Raw genomic sequence first — 14,297 nt, forward strand, 5'->3', positions numbered from 1 at the left:
CAATGAACTGCACTAGGTGACAGGAAGGCTGTGGGACCTGGCTCAGGTTGACAGCCTCCACCCTTTCTAACTCTTGAAAGCACTTCTCCCCAACCTTCCTTTGGGGTTGAGGCACATCCTCAAATCCAGTAGCCTGTGGATGGAGGGGCCCCAGTGGTGGTGTTTTGGGGAGTCAAACTATTTGGCAGATGCTTGGCTGATGGTTCCCCAAAGCAGGTGGTGAAGAAGGCAACCAGACCTCAGGGGGCTTGGGGGAACTTCCAAGAGCTGAGTCAATTTTTTTCCGCTGAGAGCGGAAGTCTCCCAAGTGTGACAGAGTGGACATGTTGATGTGTGTGACTGTACAAGATGGGGGGAGGGACAGGGACTGGAAAGGGTCTACAGAGTGCTTTCCTGCTGGAGGATATTCCTGGGTGGACTTCACTGAGACACTGCAGAGTAGGGAGCTCTTATAACTGGGGTGAGAAAAGAGCTGTGTTTCCATGGGAAGGGGGTGCCCAATTACGGGGCTGTAGCCGCAGGGAGGGCTGCAGCAGCCCCAGCAGACCTGTTTCTGAGGGGTGGACAAGTCTGCATACCTTCAAATCACCCTGAGCCTACCCCCACTCACCCTACTGGCCCACCTCCCTGATGCCTGGGCCTCTCTTGTAAGGTAAGGCTGTGTAAGCCTGTGTAAGGTTGCCCCAGCCTGGGCAACTGGGGGAATTGGGTACACACCCTGGAATCTGCCCGAGGACCAAGGAGTCCATGACAGGGCAGGGGAGGGTGTGTCCCTGTACCATTGTGCTGGCTCCACAAGGGACACAAGCCTTGGAGGCTGCAATGGTGGAGGCCCCTAGGGAAACAAAGGCCAAACCAGACTGTCCCAGGGCAGGGACACTTCCTCAGGCAGCCAGCAGGAAGGAAGTGAGCACAGCCCAGTGGAAGGGAGTGGGGAAGCACTGCCCTGACCCCCATTGTTTCTAGCTTTGGGGTCAGCTGGGGCAGGCCCAACACAGGGAGTTCCCCCACACTGGGACAGTGGTGATGGGTGATGGGATGCCATCTGGCATGGCAGAATCCTGGCCCTCAAGCAATAAGGGGGACAATGGAGGATGAGAGGGCCTTATGTCTGGCATCTTATCAGGAAAAGTGGGAAAGTACGCAAAGAAGAATTACAAAGTTCAGGCTGCATGGGATGATCCTGCTCCAGACTTGACAAGTTTAAGCCTCCAAAAGACCGGCAGCCCAACTCCCCAGACCCAGAAGCCTGTGTCCCTGATCTCTCTCCTCCCTAGCTGGAAGTTGGGCTGACAGCCAAGGGCTAAACCTAGCAGAGAACCAGCCTTATAGCAGGGCCTGAGAAGTACAGACTGAATCTCCACAGGGGGTAGCTGCAGATGAGAACACAGGGTCAGCAGGGAACAGAGAAAGTACCAAGTGGCAGAGTTCTGCCTGTGGGAACAGAAGCCCCAAGCCCACTCTCTTGGTGGTATCTACAGGTAGGCCTGGGAGGAAGCAGGTAGGTTTGGGCTACAGTCTGTCAGTACAGGTCAAAGGCATGGTAGCACCCATCGGACTACTGTCCACCTAAGATGGGTGGACATAAGATAGCTCATGCTATGACCTCATGTGGGGTCATTTCGTACTGCTGGGGGCAGGACGGCTATTCCAGAACTACCTGGGGTTACGCTGTCACCTCAGGTCAAGCAGGTAGGGCCAATCCCTAGTGAAGCACCCAGAAGCCTTACAATTCCAGAGGTCTCTACCTATTAAACACAATAGATGAGTGTCTGTCCTTTCTGAGGGGTCTACAGTGAAGTCTGTGTGAATACGCTGCCACCTGCTGGTCACAGCTGGGGTGGCCACAGGCTGGGCTCGGGCTTACTTTGAGCCTTAATGATAAAGATGGGGGCCACCAGTGGCCCCAGACTACCCACAGAGCCCAGGTGGTGGTCTAGACACTGGATGTCACAGCAGTTACCACTCTTGTATACAGGGTCTACAAATAATTTTATTGAAACTAAACAAATAACACAACAGTCTTCTTAGATTAGGGGCCACCCTTCCCAAGCCATTTCCCACACTCTTAAAAGCACAGAGCTTGCACAGTAAGGAACTAAAAAAAAATCATTTCAATGTAGAAATCAGACTCTGCCCCAACATCATGGACTAGACTATTTACAACCTTTCACATTTTAAGTATTCCTTTATGGTTGATCTCTCCTTTCTGTTCCTACAGGGGCTCCAGTACCTTCCCTTGACTGATCCTGAGGGATAGGTATACTTAGGGAAAGGGGTAGTGGGCTCCTTATAGCTATTGGCACCAGCCCTTGGGTGCTGTCCCTCACCAATGGGTGGCGGATGGTCTCCCAATGGCAGGGGTGTGTGTGTAGGGCTGGTACAAAGGCAAGGAGGATTAGACAAAGTAGGTGGGTTGGTACAACTCCCCATAGGCACAGGCATCCATAGCCCTTCCTGATCCCGTCTTAGGCTGTCTCAATTGGGGGTGGGGTGGGGGCAACAAGTAGTTGCAGTGGGTAGGGATCAGCCCAGCCCTGGGTGGAGGGAGAATCCTCCTACACCAGTCCCATCTCCTATTAACAGCTGGCAAACTGTCCATCCGTCTGGGAGGGGGAACAGATGAGCAGGCAGACAGGAAGAATCAGGCTTGCACTGCCCCCAGCCTCTGTCCAACACAGGAGGAATCGAGGTAGCAAACGGCTGAAATGCTCCAACAAGGGGGTAAGGGAAATGAGGGAAAGGAAGTTCCCGCTTGCATACAGCTCCTGCAGCCCAGGGGCTGGAAGAAGGCAGACCTTGCTTGTAAAGTGCTGTAGCCCCTAGCAGGGCTGGGCCCTAGGCAAGCTTGGAAGAAAGCAGGCCAGGCAAGGGTGCAGGAACCAGGCATTCCTGACCAGCATATGCCCTGCCATGCTCCTTGTAGGGATTGCTGGGGAAGATGGGCTGGTAACTCTGCCATTAGCCCTCACCAGCCGCCAGCCACCTCTTGTCCACATACAAACCAACACCCGACCAATATTGCAGGACTGCCTCGCTCACAGCTGAAGGTTCCGGGCCAATGCAGTTTATTCAGGGTTGTGGCCCCAGCTTAGGTTCCTTAATGGAAGCCACACCTTAAGCCTGGGGGTGTCTTGCTGGGGTAGGGAGTGCTTATGCCTGCCACTCCCCAGGCTCACACCTCATAGAGGATCACAGGAAAATCCACGTGGATGCGGGGAGGATCCAGCTTCACGATGCCCTGCCATGGAAACAGAGGCTAGTGAGGGTCAGCTCCTCCCTCAAGAGCTCCCACCATGACAGCAAAGCCCATCTCGGTCTACCTTCACACACTCAACATGGCTCAAGGACCACTGCCCCAGCCTCTCACCTGAGGAATCAGGTTCTTATGTACCCGTCTCAGCTTGGCCCGCTTCTGCCCATTCTTGGTGACGATTGTCTCCTCGTAGAACTCATGAGCCAGATCCCCATCCTCATCATAGAACATGGAGCTGTGTAGAGAGAGAGGGAACAGGGTGGGCTGAAGCCCCAAACCCAGTCATGGCAAATGACCAGACTACAAGGAAGTGTGCCCACCTCCAAATGGGGAGGAGCAACGTTGATGGGAGGAAGAGAGGTTAATATGCCCGAAAAATCCCTTGTTTAGGGTATAGGGTCTACTAGAAGCAAGAGAGGTAGCCAGTGCTCCTCTGTCAGGCCTCAGGAAGAGAAATCACATCAGAGCACATTGTCAAGGCAGCCAAGGCCAGTTCTCATCACTGGTTTTTTTCAACAAAAGTAGCCATTCCAACATCAAGCCGTTGCCTTCACCCAGGGTGGGCGAAGCATGACAGCCTGGGCGGGTGTCTCACTCCAGAAGATACTACTGGCCCTCGGCCAACCTAAGATGGCAGATACCTGAGCTAAGTGGGAGCCTAAAGGGAAAAAGTTTGAATCCTCCCCACCCACCCCCAGGTGGCTGGTCTAGCCAAACTACCGCTGTTGGGTCTCCCTAGTATCTACAGCCAAATCTCCAGCATCACCTGAGTACCATTTACCTGGACCCATCAGGGCCAGGCCAATCTAGAGCTCCTGTCTGGACCCATGGAAAAGAAAGGGAAGGTCAGTGCTCTAGATTTGAAGAACATACCTGGGTGAGGGCCTTTTTTCCCAGGCTCCATTCTCAACACTAGGACCCAGTCCTACTTTCCTGGCTACTACCCTCAGAGGTCCAATATCACCACGGTAGGTAACGGAAACAGCCAAATCAGAAGGTTAGTCTTCCCTGAGAACTGGGGAAGAGAGAGCCTAGGAGCCTTCAACTTGCAGGTTGGGCCGGAAGGGATGAAAAGAAAGCTTCTAGTCTCAGGGAGGCCCTATCTCAGCTTAACAGTACAGAGGCCCTCTTACCCTAGGGAGACCTTCAGAGCAGCCAGGTCGCCAGGAGTCGATTGCCCTGCATTCCCCACCCCTTGCTCCCACGGGGACCCGAAACATGGGACTCCTCCTGGCTTCAGCGGGAGCTCTCCGCGGGGCGCCCCGCCGCCCGCCTGTCCTCCCCGGGGCGGAACCCGCGCCCTTACCCGCGGCGTGTGAATACGAAGGGGGGCACGACTCGGCNTTGGAGCCACTGGCGCCCATGTCAGGGCCGCCGGCGCATGGCGAGCCCTGCGGCCGCTTCGCTCTCACAGGGCCGTCGGCACCACCATACCCTGCCTCGGCCTCCACTCGCAGGTGCTTCCGCCGCCGCCTTCCGCAGGCTCCCCTGTCTCCACGGAAACCTCACTTCCGCTTCCGCACGCCCCGCCCTCCGCCTCCTCTGATTGGCTATTTCTTTCGTCGGTCCGCAGGGCGGGACCAATAGCCGCTCTCAGAAGCTAGGCATCCCAGCAGGCTCCGCGAGACGTCAGGTTCCTACAGGCTACGGTCTCTCCAGCAGGGACAGCTCCCACCCAGCGATGTGGAAGCTGGGTCCTCCTGGTTTTTGCCTGTATAGCGTCCGACGTTCCTGACCCCTAGAGGTCGGGTCCAGTGGGACTGCCCAACCACCAGCTTCCCCGCAACCAGCGCTTTAAGGACTGTCCCAGGCCAGGCTGCGCATTGCCTATCTGGCTGGCTTCATTTTATTCCCACACCGTTTCTGTGATCAGTGTCGCATTTGGAGAAGAAACCAAACCTAAAGAAAATTAGCCAAATGTATGGCTACGTCTAGGTCTGAAGAACTTCTAATTCAGTGTTCTTTCCAAACCCACTAGAAGGAATGTTCCACGAAGGCAAGAATTAACAGCTGGGCCTTCAGCACAGTGAGCAGTGTTTGGTCCACAGCAGTAGCTCAGTAAATACTTGGGTGAAAACGCTCCCAGCAGGCGCGCGCTTGTTTGTTGGGAGGCGTGTGGGTTCCTTAAATTCTAGCTTATATTCTTGCCTTTACCACAACCTGAGCCCCTGGGTGGTGAGTGATGACAGTAAATATTCGTACCCCACACCCTTCACAAATCGGTCACATGGTGACTTTGAAAAGGTGCTCTGTGAGCCTGTCCATCACGCTTGGCAGCCAGTGGCGTGAGGGGCAACTGCAGTTGAGGGCCCATAATAAAGAGTTCGAAAGCAGAATTCTTAAATCTTTATTCAGCCACTTTTCTCAGGCCCCAGGCCCTGATGATGACTGTCACCCCCACCCCCTTCCCCACAGGAGGCATGCAGCTGAGGCCACAAATATTACATACATTCGCACACATCATCAAAAATAACTGAGGGAAAGACCCTCGCTCTGGCAAAGAAGGCACGGACCTGGACCAGTGCCCACACTCATACAGACCCTGGCCTAGGGACATCCTCCTTGGAGGAGGTACTGAGGCACTGTTGCTGCACCATGAGCCAGCATTTCCTGACCCCAGTGTGTATGAGACAGAGGCCACTGTAGAGGGAAACTTAGGCTCTTTCCTGATGCCTGCCTTACCTTGAACACCTGCCTTTGGCTCCAATACGGCTGTCCTGACACCCCATCCAAGACCCAAAACATACGACTTTTCCCCATAGATGAAGGCCCATAGATTTCATCCCTGAAAACATGACCCTATTCTGTTTGTAGGGTCTCCAAGATTCTAGTATCTGAGACACGAAGTAAGGAGACTTCTGTCTGCTCTATCCCTGCTGCAAGCCTGGAGCAGCTTCCCAGGGCAACCCTGGCCCACCATGGCCCACTGCACAAAGGGCAGAAGAATGCAGAGCCATGCTCTGTGGGTGGACACAGGGGGCCAGCTCCTTTGCTGTTCTCTGGGCTCATTCCCCCAGTCAGAGAGGGCCTCCATGCACACTCATTCTTCAGGCCACATGGGCCCTGTCACACTCACACGGCACGCCCTTGGCACTGCCTACTCTCCTCCTTTCACCCAGGGGTACAAGAGGTCACCCCAGGGGACAGGCGTGCAAGGCTTCCTGGATCTTCTGACGGCAATAGGAGTACTTTTGCAGGATTTGGCGGAGGTGTTCCTCTTCCTCCCGCTGCAGGATGCGCAGGAAGTTGTGTAGCTCAGGCATGCTAAAGGCATCCCACTGCAGGGGGGGTGGGGCGGGGGGGGAGACACAGGATGCAGCAGGCATGGCCAAATCAGCAGGCCCTCCCCGGAGAAGAGCAGCAATCACATCACACAGCTAGGATGGGGCTTTCTAATGTTAGGTTCTTGCCTGAATGGTCTCTGCTAAGAATCTTGACAATGATCTGTATAGAAGATGGGTCCCACAAAGTAGGGCAGCTGAAGACACCTCGAAGACAGGCAACCAAATCAGATGTTCCCCAGGTACCTGTGGACAGGTCACGCCCACACTCTGACTCTAACACTACTACCCAGACCCAATACTTTAGAGCCAGAAAGCTTCCAGGTAAAAAGTCCTAATGCCTGAACAGGGAGCCTCCATGACATCCTGGGCCCATCTGTGTGGCTTTGATCTCATTTAGGATCACCATACTATCATGGATTCCTGCATCTCCCGAGGACTTTCCAAAACAGAGAAGAGCAGACCACCAAGACAATTCTATCTGGCCTCTTGGGACAGGCCCATGACCTTGGCTTGAGTGGCCTAGAAGGCTTCAGTTTAGCTACAAGGCTCACATACTCCTGGAGAGGCTTTGTAGGGCTTTCTCTCCATCCCTATTCCTCCTTCGAACCTTACTGCTGCTGCAACCCACTAGCCCTACCCAGTGACAACCAAGAAACTAAAGAGGGCTGTGTACTCACATTTACCTCCCCAGAGTCATTCTCCTTGAGGACAAAGCTTAGGGCCTTCTCGCTGGGCCCTGCAAGGAGCCGCAGCCGCAGGGGTTGCTCATCATCTGACAGCTTCCGGAGGTACACTGAGGGCCAGGCAGGGAGAAAAGAGTATTTGATTAGAGTCAGGCCCAGCCCACTCACCCCCTCACACATGATGCATGAATGCATGAATGTATAGTTTCATACAGTGGGGTGGGGTGGGAAGCCCACCTTGGCCATGGCGCTCAGCCCGCTCAAAGAGTGCAAACTTGCGAGGGTCATCCACCACTAAGAACTTGCGCAGTAGGGCCTCAATGACCTCGCGTGCCCGTGTGCGTGACAACACATGCAGGTGCTTGACGGCATCCTTGGGCAGGTAGAAGGAGGTGCGGCGCCTCACAGCTGTGCCCCGTCCTGGGCCCCGCTGGGCATCCTGCAAGGAGGGTGGCTTCTTGCTAGAGGGCACCGAGACAGGGCGCACCAGCTTCAGTTGAACCTTGATGAAGCCTGTGTAGGAGCCATCCTTGTTCTGAAGAGGAGAAACCGAACATGGCTAGGTTCCAGGTGAGATGGAACAGATACGAACACCGCCAGTCCACTTGGGGCTAGGCTGGGTGCGAATAAATCACTGCTTAGGCCCACCCAAGAATATCTTAGCTGTGACCCTTTGAGAATCAGGCACACAGCTGGATTCCTGCCTCTCCTGGCATCCCCTTCCCTGGCTGTCAACTCACCAGGCTCATGAAGAGGTTGCTGTTGATCTGGCTATTGTACTCCTTGATCTTCTGCTCAGTCTCAGCCTGAGAAAGGTCAGGGGTCTCCCACTCCACAGGCTCGTCCTGAAAGATGGGCCAGGGTGGACATAGGGCCCTAAAAGAACCCATCCCACTGCAGTGCATGTCACAGACATTCACAGGGAGGTGAATCCAGATTGGCTGCTTTGAAAAACAGCCTCCGGGGCAGCCTTTGAAAACGGACTACAAAGCTTGAGTCCTGATGAGAAGAACCCATCACTGCTCCTGGTTTTGCATGCTATGGATGGACACAGCAAAGGTGGAGTCATGTGGCTTCTTTATGCCACCTACCTGGGGACTCTTCAGCACTGAGTGAGGCCCTGAGAATACCTTAAAACCAAGACAACTGAAGCTAAAAGGACAGGGGCTAGGAAAAGATGTGGGATTCTCGTTGACAGTAAAACCATCTTTCAACTGCACAGCTTGATTCCAGCACCCTAGTTGGGTAGGGTCAAGGGTGTCCTGGAGAAAGGAGACCACTTTGCCCTGGCAAAGGGCCATGACCACAGGGCGAGCGGTATGGGGACTGGTGCATACCAGGAGCCCAGCCAGGGGGTAAGGGCAACTTCTACAATGTTAACACCCCCTGGTGGGACTTGGGGCCAGCCCTGCATGTCTCACACATAGTGAGGAAACCACTGTGATTTGATCGTGACCCAAGCCGCACAAAAGGCAGCTTCAGGCCAGGCTCCAATCTGCCTCCTGGTAAAGCCTGTCCCACAAGTGCCAAGCAGGTAGGCTTTTGCACCTACTCCCTCCTATCTGGAGGTTTAGCCCAAAGATTTTTAGCTCTACCACTCAGCCCTTCCCCCACTCCTCCAGGGCTGGATTCTTGTCAGAAGGGTGGAGTATAAACCAGGGCAGCCAGAGCTCTGAATTAACTTTTTCTACCAAACTCCCTGGTTCCATTGCATCAGCCTTACTTCCTGTTGACGTCAGGTCCTGGTTGGAATGAAAGTCTCACGGACACAGCTGAGATTACTGCTGACCAATGCTTTGTCCCAGGGGAGTTCTTACAGCTGGTCTCCTGCAGAATAACCTTGTACCCAGCTCTGAGCCCAGGAGAGGCAGGCTTCTCCCTGACTGCTGCCTTGGAGCCCCTAAGCTTAAACCATCTGATGGGGACAAATAGTGTGGACAGATGAGAAGGTAGGGTGCTCTTCACCTAGAACAGCTTTTTAGCAGTATGCTCTTTACCTAGAACCTACCAGTAAGTATGTGGCACGGAGGACTGAGGCTGGGGCCTCACAGGAAAAAGGTATTGGGGGAGGGGTGGGAACTGAAGTCTATTTGCTCCCCCAAGTTTCAAAACATCTCCTGGATGGAGGATAGCACTAAGAAGGGAAAACTCTAACTGAAATCTTATAGGAGACAAGAAGAAACCCTCTAAGACTACTGGTAAAGAACAAATGGTGTGGGCCCTGGGAAAAGGGAGATCTGGGGGGCAAAATGAAGGCTAGAGCCTGGGAATAAAGGGTGGATGTGTTTGTTCAGGCCCAAGGAGAGGGCTTGGGACAGGAAGGAGTGACCCAATAGGAAGGAGTATCCAGATAGGAGGCTGCTAAGGGCAGGAGGAAAGCTGAGCAGACTTCAATACCAGGGCAAGAAGAGAATTCTGTTTATAGAACAGTGGGCACATAGATGGCACCAACTTATTTCCCTTGCTTGTGACGGCTCTGAGCTCCAGCCTGAGGATAAGAACACTCGTTCCTTCCTCTTCCCTTCCCCGGTTATCCAGAAGCCCTGGACGGGGGTGCAGTGACCTATGTTCTAGCCCCTTCCCCTTTCCAAGTGAACCTCCCTTAGTATTTTTTCCCCCAGCCTCCTTGAATATCTTTACTCATAAAACAAGGGAGTTGGACTGTAGGCACTGCACTGTCCTACCAGGATTCTACAGGAAGAAAAGTTTCTTTTCCCATTTCCAAAGCTTCTCATGGGAGGATTCTTTTTGAGAGAGAGAAAGAGAGAATAGGGGAGAGGGACAGAGGGAGAGAAGACAGAGAATTTTAAGCTGGCTTCATGCCCACTGTGGACCCCCATGTGGATTGATCCCACAACCCTGGGATCATGATCACAACCTGAGTGGAAATCAAGAGTCCTAGCTCAACCAACTGAGTCACTGAGGGGCTGGAGGATTCTAACAGCCATCCCAGAAGTGTGCACAGCAGGACCATGGAACTTTCCTTCTCCTGCACTACAGTGACCCATCCTCTATGCTGCCACTGTCCCTAGTGATGCTTTTTATTTTACATATAATTTGGGACTCCCCAGCCTCCTTTGCAATTGATGTCTTGTGGTTTTCTCACTACTCCACAATGAAAAATGCCTCAAGCCTGAGTGACAGGATCCACACACAAACCTTGCACCCAAATCTGGGCTGCACTTTTGAGTAAAATTTAATCTAAGGAGTATACAATTTTCATCTAAAGAATCACCCGCAGGTCTCTTTTTGTGGCTCATGTAAGGAATTCCACCCCAGTGCTGCTAGGTATTCTGGGCTTTACCCTTCCCATCTTTCCTTCCTGACACTCTGTCCAGGGTGCTCTCCTGAGGTTTACTCACTCCAGAATAGTTACCTGAGTTTGGCAGTTACACTCATGGCACACAACATAGAGATTTCTGATAATGAGAACGCCTAGAAGGATTGGAGAGGAACAGCTGCTCCAGTACATTTTACAGTCCTGGATTTGTAACCCCTATCTCTCTTGACCCCTCCTCTGGGGGTTTTTCAATCTAGCCTGCCCTACCTCGTGTGGATAAAATGCTCCTGCTTGCTTACAGTCCAGTCCAGAACTAGGATTCTTTCCCATCCATTACCAAATGCCCTTCCTCCAGATCCACACCAATTTTAGTATGTGTGCTGCCGAAATGAACACTCCAGCCAGGTCCACTCCAGAATTCTCCGCTTTCCAGCAGCTGGTGACAGGCCAGACTGGTAAGAGAGGTGGGGACTCAGCTGGCTCCTTCAAGTATTGCAAATGGAGAGGCACGAAACTTCCTTCGCCTTTCTCTCCTAAACACACTTCCCAGTTCCAGGCGACGACACCTCCCCTTCCACTTCCTCCTACCCCGCCCCCGTCTCCCAGAGAGGAGGTGGGGGCGTCCCAACGCGGAAATCGAGGTGCTAGTCGGGACTGCGCAGTCGGCTTTAGTCATAGGTGAATAATGCCCGTCCCAGGTCTACCCCAAGCCACGTAGCTGCTTCCCCTGGTTCAACCGGTCTGTGACAGAGACAACAAGGCCTCGGCACCCGGCACCAAGTCGCTGAGAGCCCCGCACAAGGCTCGGAGGGCTGGCCCCGGGCGGCATGGAGTCCCCGCCCATAAACTCAAGCCGGCAATTTAGCGGGGAGGGGCAGAGTCCCAACGATCTTCACCAGCCCGCCACCCGCAACCCTGGCCCCCACCTGGTCCCGACGCGGCCTGCGTGCCAGCGAGGTACGCGCCGTGAAGTACTGCTCGAGCTCCGAGTCCGAGTCCTCCTGGCTGCAGTAGCCACTGCTTGTAGTGCTGCTCCAGGTCATCTCGAAAGAAGGCGTCCCCGCATCCGCCTCGCCCATCGCCGCGCCCGCCAGCCAGCTCCCCGAACCCTGTGCGCCCGTAGCCTCCAACCACCGCCCCAGGCGCGTGTGCGCGTGCGCCGGGATCTGGGTTCGCGCCGCAACCGTTAACACTGAAACGTAGACAGCCAGGATCTGGCTCTGGTCTCATTGGGGGGAGGAACATCGAAGGGCGGGGTCATACACGCCACGCCTCCAGGAATGACCTCATAGCCCAGGCAGCTCAGCTCAGCTCCGCCTCGTAGACCCCACCTCAGTTGGGGAACAAGTCGGCGTGTGTGCGCATGTGCACCAGCGTGGCCTCAAGACCGGATGCGGATGCGGGAAGGTGCGGAAATTGAGTGGGCGCGGAGCCTGGGCTATTCCGGGCAGTTCGCGCCGAGACAGTTCCCCGGAATCCCTTTAAGCCCCTTCGCAGAATTAGTCACTCTCTGTCGCGGGAAAACCCGCTGTTAGACCACTCCTTGAATGCAACGCGGGGTGGTCCTAGGCATCTCCTGCAATGCGGCCCGCTGATCTTCGCGCCTTTCCCGTACACCCCCCTGCCCCGCGCTCACCACGTTGGTGTCCCGCTCCAGCGCAGGTTCCCAGCCCAGGTCCCGGGGCCCGCAGCAGTCCAGGCAGATGAGCGCGCGGCAACGGTAGTGGCAGGTGAACTTGCAATCTGCAGAGAAGCCTGGCTGTGAGGCGGTGGAGCCCCAGCTCCAGTTAAGAGAAACTTTCCGGGGCACGGAAGAGAAACCCCGGGATGAAGGCCGTTGCTCGCCAGGCTCTACATGATTGGCCTTAAGTCCCTTTACTCCCCCCGCACTGCGCTGCTATTCAGATTCCAGTGTTGGTCCCCAGGTGTCTGGAAACTGGTGGGAAGGCCTCGGGCAGTTACGGATCCAGGCCTGTTAAACAGTTGTATCTCTAGCACCTAGGGCAGAACTTTTCCCTTCCGCATTGTCACCCTTACCTCCGCCCATTTACTTGAAGGGAAAAAACCAAAATTTTTAAACTCTTGTTCCCCTCTGTCACTTGTCTCTACACCCCTCACACCAAAACTTACTAACAGTAGTCTGCACACACTTAAAAAAAATTTTTTTTTATTTTTGAGACAGAGACAGAGCATGAGTGGGGGAGCGGCAGAGAGAGAGAGAGAGAGAGAGAGAGAGACACACACACACACACACACGGAATCTGAAACAGGCTCCAGGCTCTGAGCTGTCAGCACAGAACCTGATGCGGGGCTCAAACCCACAAACCGTGTGATCATGACCTGAGCCTAAGTTGGACGCTTAACCGACTGAGCCACCCAGGTGCCCCTGCACACACTCTTAATTCCTCACCTACACTTTCTCCTGTAACCATTCCAGTAAGGCTTGCCCCTCCCTCCAGGAAACTGCCCTGGTTAGGGTCTTCAGCAACCTGTGCACAGTCAATGCCATGTCCCTTCTTCATCCTCATCTCCTCAGCATCATTTGATGCGTGCTCCCCTTGGGCTTCCCACTACTCAGGTTTTCCTTCCGTTTTTCTGCAGCTCCTGCTCAGCAACTTTGGTTCTGTCTCAACTCCCAGATCTAATGGGCAGCGGGTCTGAGGTTCAGTTCAGTCCTGATCACTGTTCTGCTCTGTGTACACTCCAGATCCAAGGCTCCCACTGCTGATCTCCCTCCTCAGATCAAACTCTGTGTCAACCCAACACGGCCAAAACAACTCTTCTTCCACTCCCCCTCCCCCCACCCCGAGTTTCTCATCTCAGCAAAAATCGCTACTCTCCCAGTTTGAAGTAAAAAAATCCCAACTTACCCTTGATTCCTCCCTTTTGACACACACCCAAATTGTCTTTTTTTTTTTTTTTAATCTCTGTGACCGCTTCATTTCTCCTTGGGAATATTGCAGTCTCTCAGCCCTTGCTCACGCTTGGCATTCTGTCACAACTCTGGTGTTCAGGACAGACTTGTACTGGATGAGAGGGTCTCCGTGCCTGCATAGGCCTGGGACACCTTCCCTAAATGGGCCTGAGCAGTGATGCTCAACCCAGGCTGCCTATTGGAATGATCTGTTTTGTTTTTAAATAGCTGATACACTCCCAGTGATTGATTTAACATGTCTGAGGTCCAGGCATAGGGGTTTGGAGGGCTGTAAAATCCCACCCGATTCTAGTTGGTGTATAGCCAGCGGGGCAGCAACCTCTGCTAGTCTCTGATTCCTGGGAGGACAGAAGGACGGCAGGTGTGTGGTGTTTCATGTTTTAGCACCAGGCTGACTGGGCCTGTAATAGGTATTGCTCAACAACATTTCTGCTTGCAGAGGGCCCACCCAAGGTACTTTTTCCCTGTCCCCATCCCATAGGTGGGTAAATTTCCCTCATGCCAGAGTTTTTGGAGAGGGACGTGGTGAATGAATCTTTGGGAAAGGGCAGGACTAGGAACATGGATTTAAAGATTGGTCAGCACGAAGCCTTTCTCAAGAAGAACCAAGACACTTTAAAGAAAAAGAGTTTGAGGAGGTCTGGGTGGCTTAGTCAGTTGAGCTTCCGACTTCAGCTCTGGTCATGATCTCACGGTTTGTGAGTTCCAGCCTGGCGACCGGCTCTCTGCTGTCAGCCCAGAGCCTGCTTCGGATNATTAAAAAATTAGATAAAAAGCTTGAAATCAGCACCGTTGTCATAGGCAGCCGCCTCTGCCCAACTGTGCACCTGATGCAGGTGGAATAAGACAAGGCTATAAA

The 14,297-nt window shown here is 53.8% G+C and overlaps 2 protein-coding genes across 8 annotated transcripts in view; both read right to left on the bottom strand.

The window, feature by feature from the left end:
* Nucleotides 1-1,968: 1,968 nt before the first annotated feature.
* Nucleotides 1,969-6,001, bottom strand: TUSC2 (tumor suppressor 2, mitochondrial calcium regulator). Its single transcript, XM_077777052.1, has 4 exons — nucleotides 5,939-6,001; nucleotides 4,563-4,609; nucleotides 3,371-3,491; nucleotides 1,969-3,241 (listed from the first exon to the last, which is right to left on the bottom strand). Exons 1-4 carry the CDS (start codon nucleotides 5,999-6,001, stop codon nucleotides 3,176-3,178), a joined length of 297 nt encoding a protein of 98 aa, XP_077633178.1. The 3' UTR covers nucleotides 1,969-3,175.
* RASSF1 (Ras association domain family member 1) overlaps nucleotides 5,588-14,297 on the bottom strand; it is a 9,123-nt gene continuing 413 nt past the window's right edge. Inside the window, exons 2-7 of one of the 7 annotated variants that reach the window (XM_077777070.1) lie at nucleotides 12,140-12,246; nucleotides 7,964-8,068; nucleotides 7,461-7,758; nucleotides 7,224-7,333; nucleotides 6,667-6,783; nucleotides 5,588-6,534 (exon numbers count right to left, since the gene is read on the bottom strand). In XM_077777070.1, coding sequence (XP_077633196.1) covers nucleotides 6,388-6,534; nucleotides 6,667-6,783; nucleotides 7,224-7,333; nucleotides 7,461-7,758; nucleotides 7,964-8,068; nucleotides 12,140-12,246 — 884 coding nt within the window. In that variant the 3' untranslated portion in view covers nucleotides 5,588-6,387. Of the gene's footprint in view, nucleotides 6,535-6,666; nucleotides 6,784-7,217; nucleotides 7,334-7,460; nucleotides 7,759-7,963; nucleotides 8,069-11,429; nucleotides 12,046-12,139; nucleotides 12,247-14,297 lie in introns of those variants that run through there. The other 6 variants (XM_077777071.1, XM_077777069.1, XM_077777074.1 and 3 more) reach the window with 6 other exon arrangements.

Source organism: Crocuta crocuta, unplaced genomic scaffold, assembly GCF_008692635.1.
Source record: "Crocuta crocuta isolate KB4526 unplaced genomic scaffold, BGI_CrCroc_1.0 scaffold77, whole genome shotgun sequence".
Classification (NCBI taxonomy): domain Eukaryota; kingdom Metazoa; phylum Chordata; class Mammalia; order Carnivora; family Hyaenidae; genus Crocuta; species Crocuta crocuta.